At 45.5% G+C, this 9,602-nt stretch overlaps 1 protein-coding gene across 1 annotated transcript in view; it reads left to right on the forward strand.

Annotated features, from left to right (window-relative positions):
- march9 (membrane-associated ring finger (C3HC4) 9) overlaps positions 1 to 2,783 on the forward strand; it is a gene marked incomplete at its 5' end in the record, with an annotated part of 7,652 nt that extends 4,869 nt beyond the window's left edge. Inside the window, 2 exon segments of the mRNA XM_037683865.1 lie at positions 954 to 1,146; positions 1,773 to 2,783. Coding sequence (XP_037539793.1) covers positions 954 to 1,146; positions 1,773 to 2,104 — 525 coding nt within the window.
- Between the last annotated feature and the right edge of the window lie 6,819 nt (positions 2,784 to 9,602).

A 9,602-nucleotide genomic window follows, 5' to 3' on the forward strand; every position in this document is an offset into this window, starting at 1 on the left:
TTCATTGTCCTGAGGTCCAGCTGGTCCACAGAGAAGATCAAGTCTTTAGTTGTCCTGAGGTCCAGGCTGATCCAAAGAGGAGATCAGGTTATAAGTTGTCCTGAGGTCCAATTTGTCCACAGAGGAGATCATGTCTTTAGTTGTCCTGAGGTCCTGGCTGGTCCAAAGAGGAGATCAGGTCTTTAGTTGTCCTGAGGTCCAGGCTGGTCCACAGAGGAGATCAGGTCTTTAGTTGTCCTGAGGTCCAGGCTGGTCCAAAGAGGAGATCAGGTTATTAGTTGTCCTGAGGTCCAATCTGTCCACAGAGGACATCAGGTCTTTAGCTGTAGATCCTAACCTGAGGAACCAGCAGCCTCTTCATATCAGACAGACGTCAACTCTTGGAGTTTTTAAATCTCATCTTAAAACACATTTGTACTCAGTGTTCTTTAATCCAACACAAGTGTTGCTATTTTCGCTTGATTTTATCAGCTTTGTTTTTTGTCCTAAATTTTCAGCTAAAGTAGTTTTTGTTTGTTTGTTGTGGTCTCTTGTTTTTGTGTTGTCATCTTACTATTTGTTTTATGTGCAGCACTTAACCAATGACAGTGGTTTTAAAATGCCCTGTATAAATACTGTAAATTTGATTTGATCGTGAGCATGAACATGATCAAACACCATGATCATGGTGCGTGATCATGTAGTTGTGTGTGTGTGTGTGTGTGTGTGTGTGCGTGTGTGTGTGCGTGCGTGCGTGTGACTGTCTGTTAAAGAAAAGAAAATGTCTCAAGAACCAGTGAAAGGATTTTAATGAAACTCTCATATATTAGTTAAAAGATCTTTAGGCATTAGTCAAAGGTAAATCAAAATCATGGTGGATGGCTTGTGAAATGGATGTACTTGTATCTTTACTTGAGCAAATGACCTGATTACTTCTTCCAGCACTGACACTGAAAAACCTCTCTCCTTCACAGTGGCAGGCCATCTCTCTGACGGTGATTGAGAAGGTGCAGATAGCAGCCATAATCTTGGGTTCCCTGTTTCTCATTGCCAGCATCTCCTGGCTCATTTGGTCCTCCCTCAGTCCCTCAGCCAAGTGGCAACGTCAGGACCTGCTTTTCCAAATCTGCTACGGCATGTATGGCTTCATGGATATCGTCTGCATAGGTAAAGCAAACAGTGACGCAAGGCTGACACCAAAATGTGCAAATATACAATCATGCCACAGTTTTGAAAATAGCTACAGCAGCCAGAGGCACTGAACGAAGGGTTAAGTGACAGAGCAGAGAGAGATTGCTGCGTTATGCAACAACAAGGCGAGCACAACAACAGTAATATAAGCAAAGGTTGCATTATGCAAGGACAAACTAGTGTGGTGAGACAAAAATATTCAATTTACATTCTGGCACCTGTTTAGATTGTGCACATTTCAAGAAGCAAACTGGCAGATGGTGCAAGGGAGGAGATAACATCAACACTAAAAGCCTAACAAATTTTGATGATGTTGCAAAGTAGAAGAGATTGTTTGTAAGGTGTGACTGGGTCAACTGTTCTTGCGTAATTATGACTTCTCTGAGTCAGACAACACTGAGAACAGATGGCGTGAGAGATCTGCGCTGTGATTTTTGTCAGCTGCCTGTTCTCGTCCACAGGCGAGATACAATGTTCCTACCTATGCTGCTGATAGAAGCTGCTTGGTCTGTTTAGCATGGTTGATGTAAACAGCGGGAATCCAGGATATTCTTCTCTAATGTATTGTCCTCCACTCTTCCTGTTCTCTTTATTCCAACTAGGCCTCATCATCCACGAGGGATCATCAGTGTATCGAATCTTCAAACGATGGCAGGCTGTCAATCAACAGTGGAAAGTACTAAACTATGAGAAATCTAAAGACTTGGGTGACCCGGTGAGTTCGAACAGTAAGAACGGTGCCCGCAGCGCTCGCAGCAACCCTCATGGTCTGGCCAGCAGCAGCAGGGGGCGACAGAGCAGGAGGCTGAGGACTATTCTGAACCACCACTGTGGATACACCATCCTGCACATCCTGAGTCAGCTGAGGCCCAATGACCCACGGATCAGTGCCGCTGCCAATCGAGAGGTGGTGATGAGGGTTACGACTGTATGAGATGTACCAGGACATCTTCTTTGTGTCTGATGTAAAACAGTGGAGGAACTTGTGGACCTAATATGAAAAATCACACACACACAAAAAGCCCTAAAGAGGGCATCAAGGTCCCTGCATGGAGCTGATGATGCCCAGAGCATCAATACAATGAACACGAGTGAGGATTTCTCCTTGTGTTTCCTACAACAGAAGGAAGCTAGACGCTCCTTTTCAGCCATTTAAAAACTGTTGAAGAAAGGAACAAACAAGCACTAAAAACTTCAACATGAAGTCTAAGGTGGGGGTGGGGAAGTTGTAAACAGGCTTTGTACCCTAATACAGTGCAACATGATGGAGTTTTTTTAATTCAATATCTGGATGCACAGAAGCATTCTGTTTTTGTTTGTATTCTTCTGTTTGATTTGTATTGCTGGTTTTTTTCTACTTGATTTGATTTTATAGGGATGACTTTAAATGAAACCGGGAGTGGTAACTCCATACATGCCAAACATTTTCAGACTACTATTTATAAGGATTTTAAAATTTCTACAAGTCATCCAATGCTGGCGAATAGACCGAAAACTGAGACTAAACAGACGTGAGGGGCAGTTAGAAGTGTTGAAGGAACAATAATTCAGTGTTTAAAGTATTTCTGTTACATTTAACCTTTCTGCAATAAAAATACATATGTACATTTCACATGGAATTTTGCATGGGTATATAATTTTATTCTTCATCACATTACATAAGCACATGACAAATTTGCTCTATTTCGATTGGTGCTTGCCAGAATAAACCATTTAAAAACATCTGTTTTCATTGTACCAACCTTTGTCAGTATGGCCAACGGCAGTGTTACAGCTATTTCAGCTAAAATACAGATTGTTACTACTGTGCGCTAATTAAGATTTGATAAGTTGAATATTGGATTAAAAACTGGGATCAGATCATCTCTAGTTTTTTGGTCTCTTCTGTCTTCTTTAACCAATCTCTGGCTTAACACAAGGGCTTTGTTTAAAATCTGTCTGTCTAGCCTTCTTTCCTTTGTTGTTTCCATATTCGTCTTTATGTCTGTCCGTCTGTGTGTTAGAGGACATATGACATTTTCATATTTTGTGAGTGAAATGATTGAAAAATCACAAAACTCAACCTTCAACATGACTGTTCAAGTTTTGTTTTCAGACCTTGCTCAAATGTATTTGAAAGAGGAAGTAACATTTTCCTATTGACATATATAAAAAAATTAAGAAATCTGATCATCTCACAGCACACAGGTGCTTAGAGATACCAGCTAACGTTAGCCGGAGCCTGCACATGATCAAAGAGGCAGTCCAGTAGGACCATCCATCTGTTCTTTATACCCACCTACCGGTAATTCTGTTCAGGGCTGCGGGGAGCTGCCTTTCACACTCAGAGACGTGGGAGGTGGAGAAGTACATCCTGAACAGGTTGCCAGTCAGTTGCTTGGACAACACTGAGTCACACACGACAATCAACCATCGCACACACACAGTTTTTGTACAGTGAGAGGAAACCAACAATGGAAGAACCTGACCCATGGTCGAAATACATCATTTTTAAGAGTTTCTGACAGAGGCTCAGCATGCAGAGGGTTGAATTTCTGAGCTGTGACTGTCAGACTAGTTGGTGGCTCAAAGTTCTGAGAAAACAGGCAAATTTTCTGTTGCAGTCTTTGAGTGATTGCTAACAAGAGATCAGTGAGCTGGATCTATGTTTTACACAACCAGTTTTTTAATTCATCGTGCGTTTTTATGCACAGGGTCTGGGCTTGACAAAACCTTATTCTTTGTTGTGGATATTATTTCATTAACAACCTCCACCTACACTGTACCTGCCTCTGCCCTCTTTAGACCCATCATGGCAGCTGCCCTCATGTTTGATGAGTCAGCCTACTGGAGTATACTTTAGTAATGAGGATGGGCAGATTTGGACCAGAGGGAGGTTTTTAGACTCTGACATGCTTTCTGTCAGAGGAGCAGTCCTTTGCAGGTGTCAAAATACAGCTCTAGTTCTTTTGAGATGGGTTGGAGATGAACGAGAAAAAATACAAATAAATCAATCGAAGTGTTTGAGATCCCCACAACTTTGTGAATATTTTAAGAGAAATTTCTTGCACAAAATTATTTAACATGTATAACATTCAAGCAACATGCCTCTGTGACTAAAGTGAGAAAATAGAGAACCCCTGTGAACATAATGGAGACCCCAGACACATTGTTTTCCAGTGTTGCCCTCTAGAAACTTTATCAGAAAAGAGAGGAATGTTTTTTACTTCATTACAAGAAGAATGTGAGAAGAATGAAGAACTATCTGTTTGCCAGTGAAGTAAAACTATCATCCACCAAGTTTTAACTAAAGGTTTAAAAATCTAAAACTTTTACTGATATGAAGTAATCATCACTGTTACTACCTCAGGCTTGTTCCCTGGCTTCCTGTGTGCATGTGTGTGCATTTGTGCATGTGCGTGTGTGCATGTGTGTATTTATATATCCATTCATCTACCCATTATCTTTACCCATTTCTTCCTTTTTGGGTTGTGGGGGTCACTGATGCCCAAATCCAACAGTCACTGTGCGAGAGGCGGGGTACACCCTGGACAGGTCTCCAGTCCATCACAAGGACAAACGAGACAAACAACCATTCACTCTCTTACTCTCAACTAGAGACAATTTAGAGTTACCAATCAGCCTAACATGCATGTTTTGAACTGTGGAAGGAAACCAGAGTACCCAGAGGAAACCCATGCATGCATGTGAAATATGCAAACTTCACCCACTTCTCTTCTTATACACAGTAATTCTTACTCCCTTGAATATCTTGAACAAAAAACGTATATATAAAAGCTCGTCAAAAGTTGTTGAATGGTGAGAGGACTGTGTTTCCAACTCCACACCTCTGGGTTGGTTCATAGTTCTTCATGAGCAGCAGATGGCCTCTCCATGACACATGCCAGTCCAATCTTGCCTCATGGAAAGGCCATTCCAGTCTGCCATGAGGCAAGAATGGAATGGCCTCTCCAAGACACATCCCAGGGCAGGTGTGTATCTAGGCCTTCTGTTGCCCAGCCTTGGCTAATGGTAGAAGCACAACACAGGAAGTGACAGTTCTGAAATATCAAAATATATAGAAAATATGAAAGCCATCTTTGGGGGAATCAAGAAAGCTCTTAGTCATAGACCAACCAGGACAGCTCCTCTTAAATCCACACATCTAAAAGTGATCTAAAAGGATCCAACACAAGCAGAACTCTGACTCAACAGGTAATATATAAATTAAAACAATTTATTTAAACTAAAAGCAAAAGGCTGACGTGACATCCTTATAGGCATAATTTTAAACAAATGGATTGTTGGGTTAGGACAGCATGGTGATGCAGTTGGTGGAGCTGCCGCCTCTCAGCAAGAAGGTTGCCCCAGATCAAATCCAAGCTGGAAGGACTTTCTGGGTGCAGTTTGTATGTTCTCTCAGTGCATGCGTGAGTTTTCTCCGGGTAATCTGGTTTCCTCCCATAGACCAAAAACATGCATGTTAGACTGATTGGTAGCTCTAAATTATCCTTAGGTGTGAGTGAGAGAGTGAATGGTTGTTTGTCTCATTTGTTTCTCTGTGGCCCTATGATGGACTTGCGACCTGTCCAGTGTGTACCCCGTCTTTCGTACAGTGACTGCTCAACATGGGCACCAGTGACCCCTGTGACCCAAAAAGGAAGAAGCAGGTAAAGATAATGGATGGATGGATTGCTGGGGTCAAAGTAATTTTGAACTTTATGCCCATTATAAACCATAATGTTTGATTGGCATACAGTATGGTGCCAGGGGTTGCTTCCATCTGTTGAAGGGGTCATCATACCCCACTGGTCAGCTATCACCCACCTCAAGCAGGACAGTCCCCGGTCAATAAGGTGTTGTCCCCCCTTCAATCAGCCATCCTAAAAAGGTGCAATGGGATTAGGATCCCACCTCCCTGGGCCACCTTACCATGGCGGAGGGGTTTGAGTGTCCCAATGATCCTAGGAGCTATGCTATCAGGGGCTTCATGCCCCTAGTAGGGTCACCCAAGGCAGTCAGGTCCTAGATGAGGGACCAGACAAAGTGCTGCCCAAAGACCCCTATGATGACCACAATGAATGTAAACAATGATCCCTTGCCCAAACGTGGGTCACCAGGGCCCCACTCTGGAGTCAGGCCTGGAGGTGGGACACGCTGGTAAGCACCTGGTGGATGGACTTTTACCCATGGAGCCCGGCCGGGCACAGCCCAAAGAGGAGACATGGGTCCCCCTTCCCATGGGCTCATCACCTGTGGGAGGGACCAAAGGGGTTGGGTGCAATGTGGGATGGGTGGTGGCTGAGGGTGAGGACCTTGGCAATCTGATCCTCAGCTACAGAACCTGGCTATTGGGACGTGGAATATCACCTCTCTGGGGGGGAAGGAGCCTGAGCTGGTGTGTGAGGTTGAGAGGTTCCGGCTAGAAATAGTTGGGCTCAACTCAACGCATGGCTCTGGCTCTGGAACCAGTTTCCTTGAGTTGGACACTCTTCCACTCTGGAGTTGCCCCTGGAGAGAGGCACTGAGCAGCAGTGGGCATACTTGTTGCCCCCCATCTCAGTGCCTGTATGTTGGGTTCACCCCAGTGAACAAGAGGGTAGCCTCCCTCCGCCTATATGGGGTGTGTGTGTTCTGACTGTTGTTTGTACTTATGCACAAAACAGTAGTTCAGATTACCCACACATATGGCAGTCCTTGGAGGGGGTACTGGAGAGTGCACCTCCTGGGGACTCCCTTAATCTGCTGGGGGAATTCAATGCGCACGTGAGCAATGACAGTGAGACCTGAAGGGGTGTGGCTGGGAGGAACGGCCCCCTGATCTGAACCCAAGTGGTGTTCTGTTGTTGGACTTCTGTGCTCGTCATGGATTGTCCATAACAAACAATATGTTCAAGCATAAGAGTGTCCATATGTGCTCTTGGCACCAGAACACCCTAGGCCACAGTTCGATGATCGACTTTGTTGTCATCTCATTTGATCTGTGGTCACATGTCTTGGACAGTCAGGTGAAGAGAGGGGCGGAGGTGTCCACTGACCACTACCTGGTGGTGAGTTGGCTCCGATTTTGGGGGGGAAGATGCTGGTCAGACCTGGCAGGCCCAAATGTATTGTGAGGGTATCCTGATACATGCTCAATAATCCAGGTTGAAAAATCTAGAAAAAGTTCAGTCTGGTCCTCTGGACATTCAAAAAACAAAACAAAGCAAAAAAAAAAAAAGTAGAAACGTTTCATCTTTCATCCATAAGACTTCTTCAGTCTGTTAAGATATTTATCTAGACTGGTCGTGGGAGTTTTTGATCTGCTCAGAGACGGGATTATAATGAAATTATGACCCAGTTCTGACTGGGTCAAACTGGACCAGCAACTCTAAAAAGAGTCTCCCAGGGATTCAATATCTGTCAAGGAATAGAGTTTAATCTGCTTGCCACATCATGCAGAAAGGCTTTTTGAAGCACCGTCTCATATTTCCTTACATGTCAGTACATGTAAGATCCATTGAGATCACACTTATCACACTTAGTCACGTAATAGTAGTAGTAATAGTAATAGTAGTAGTAGGGTCACACTTAGTCACGCCCCCTCAGGTTGAGCTCCTCTTCTGTGAAGGAGGAGTCTAGGGCCTATAAATGAGTAAGGACACGGGACATCGAGGCTCTTCTGGGTTTGTGATCGTGTCACAGACTGGAGAGACCAGCGCTGTAAACTGTAACCTTTTCCTGCCTTGATTTAATCTAATTGATAAAACTTTATTGACGTTTCCTTGATTTATTGATATTGTGGGTTACCACTTCTGAGGGAGGTTCGAGCTGGGGGAAGCGACGTGGGCTGGAGGGGGTTTCCAGGTCTGGTGGCCTGCAGCCAGCTCCCGTCTTGTCACAGTTGGTGCCGTGAAACCCGATCTCCCATCTTTAGAAGTGGTAGCTCATTTCTTATTGTTTAATGGTGACACAGCAGCAGGTGACCCGAGTCTGAGCAGACTAAACAAGCCGGCTATTATCATCTCATGAGGTAAGCAGAAAACATGTTAAATCGAATTTCTGCGTGTCCCTTAAGGACTGACAGGCTGCTCTGTTTTCGGGTTTTGGGTCACGCAGTTTAGTGAACTAAAAGGCAGTAGATGTAAGGATGGCACCATCTAGTGGGCCTTCCCCCTGTCTGTTCTCCCTTGTGTCTGAATTGATTGTCTGATGATCGTCACCTGTGTCATGTCCTGTTTGTGTGTATATAAAGTCTGTCTGTCAGTTCTGTCATTGTCGGTTCGTCGTTGGGTATGTCCTGTCTTGTCCTGCCTGAGTGATCGTGTTTCTTGAGTCCATGTAAGTTTTGCTGCCATGTCAGCCTTTTTGATTTATTATTATTATTATTAAAAGTATTTTTATCTTATACATCTGCCTCCTGAGTCCTGCCTGCGCAACTGGGTTCTTCTGTCCTGATCTGCCACGAAAAACCTGACAGTACGAACCGACCAAAACCTGAACCCAGCAGGCAGACTCAGTTAGACTCTGCTCACCTGTTTTTGTCCGAGCCTGTCCAGATGGAGGGAGCTGCGATCCGGTGCGGTGCCTTTTGGACCAGACCCGTCCTGGGACTGAGAAGCTGCAGCCAGGCGGTCAAGGTTCTGCCTTCGCCTCTCCTACTGCAGGAGGAGAGACGAAGATCTCAGCTCCAAAAGAACCACACAGCACCCAGGTTCAGTCCCTCCTACCCACCAGTCTGCTCTGGGTGGACGTCTGGGGAGGACGCCGAGTCAGAGGACGAACTCTGGTTCGCCCCGGTACACCACCCACATCGCCGTAAAAAGGGAAAGAGAAGACGCAACCGGAACCGGTCCGCTGCTCTTCCGCCCACTTCACCCGTACTTCCAGCTCCTCGCATTCAGCCCGGCGAGGCTGAGTTTTTTGGTTCCGCCTCCTCCTGGTCCCAGCCTCCAGCCTGCTCTCCTCTGCCAGAACCTGCTAAACCGGGGAGAATTTCGCAGGGGGGGGAGCAGTCATTCCCCCGTTCGTCTGTGGAGTGGACGAAGGGGGGTCAGCCCGGGGAGCGTGTTGGACAATCGCTTTCTGCTCCTATTGAGAATGACCAGATCCCTGAGCTGCCTCCTGTAGAGGACCAGGTGGCTCATCCTCTCATCGGGGGTTCTATAGTGCTTCTCAGAATAATTCCTAAGGTCAGAGTTAAGACTAGAAGACTCCTGGTGGACAAAATCTTGAACATTTACCTCTCACAGCCAGACCTGCTCAGCACATCGGTTCATCAGGTGATCTTCCAGTTTGCCGTAAAACAAAGAGCTGAACTCGATCCCAGTTTTGTCGTGTCACACACTATAGAGCCTGCAGCCAGCACAGAGCCTGCAGCCAGCACAGAGCCTGCAGTCAGCACAGAGCCTGCAGCCAGCACAGAGCCTGCAGCCAGCCCAGAGCCTGCAGCCAGCCCAGAGCCTGCAGCCAGC

This window comes from Nematolebias whitei, chromosome 11 (genome assembly GCF_014905685.2).
Source record: "Nematolebias whitei isolate Nwh7 chromosome 11, NemWhi1, whole genome shotgun sequence".
Lineage (NCBI taxonomy): Eukaryota > Metazoa > Chordata > Actinopteri > Cyprinodontiformes > Rivulidae > Nematolebias > Nematolebias whitei.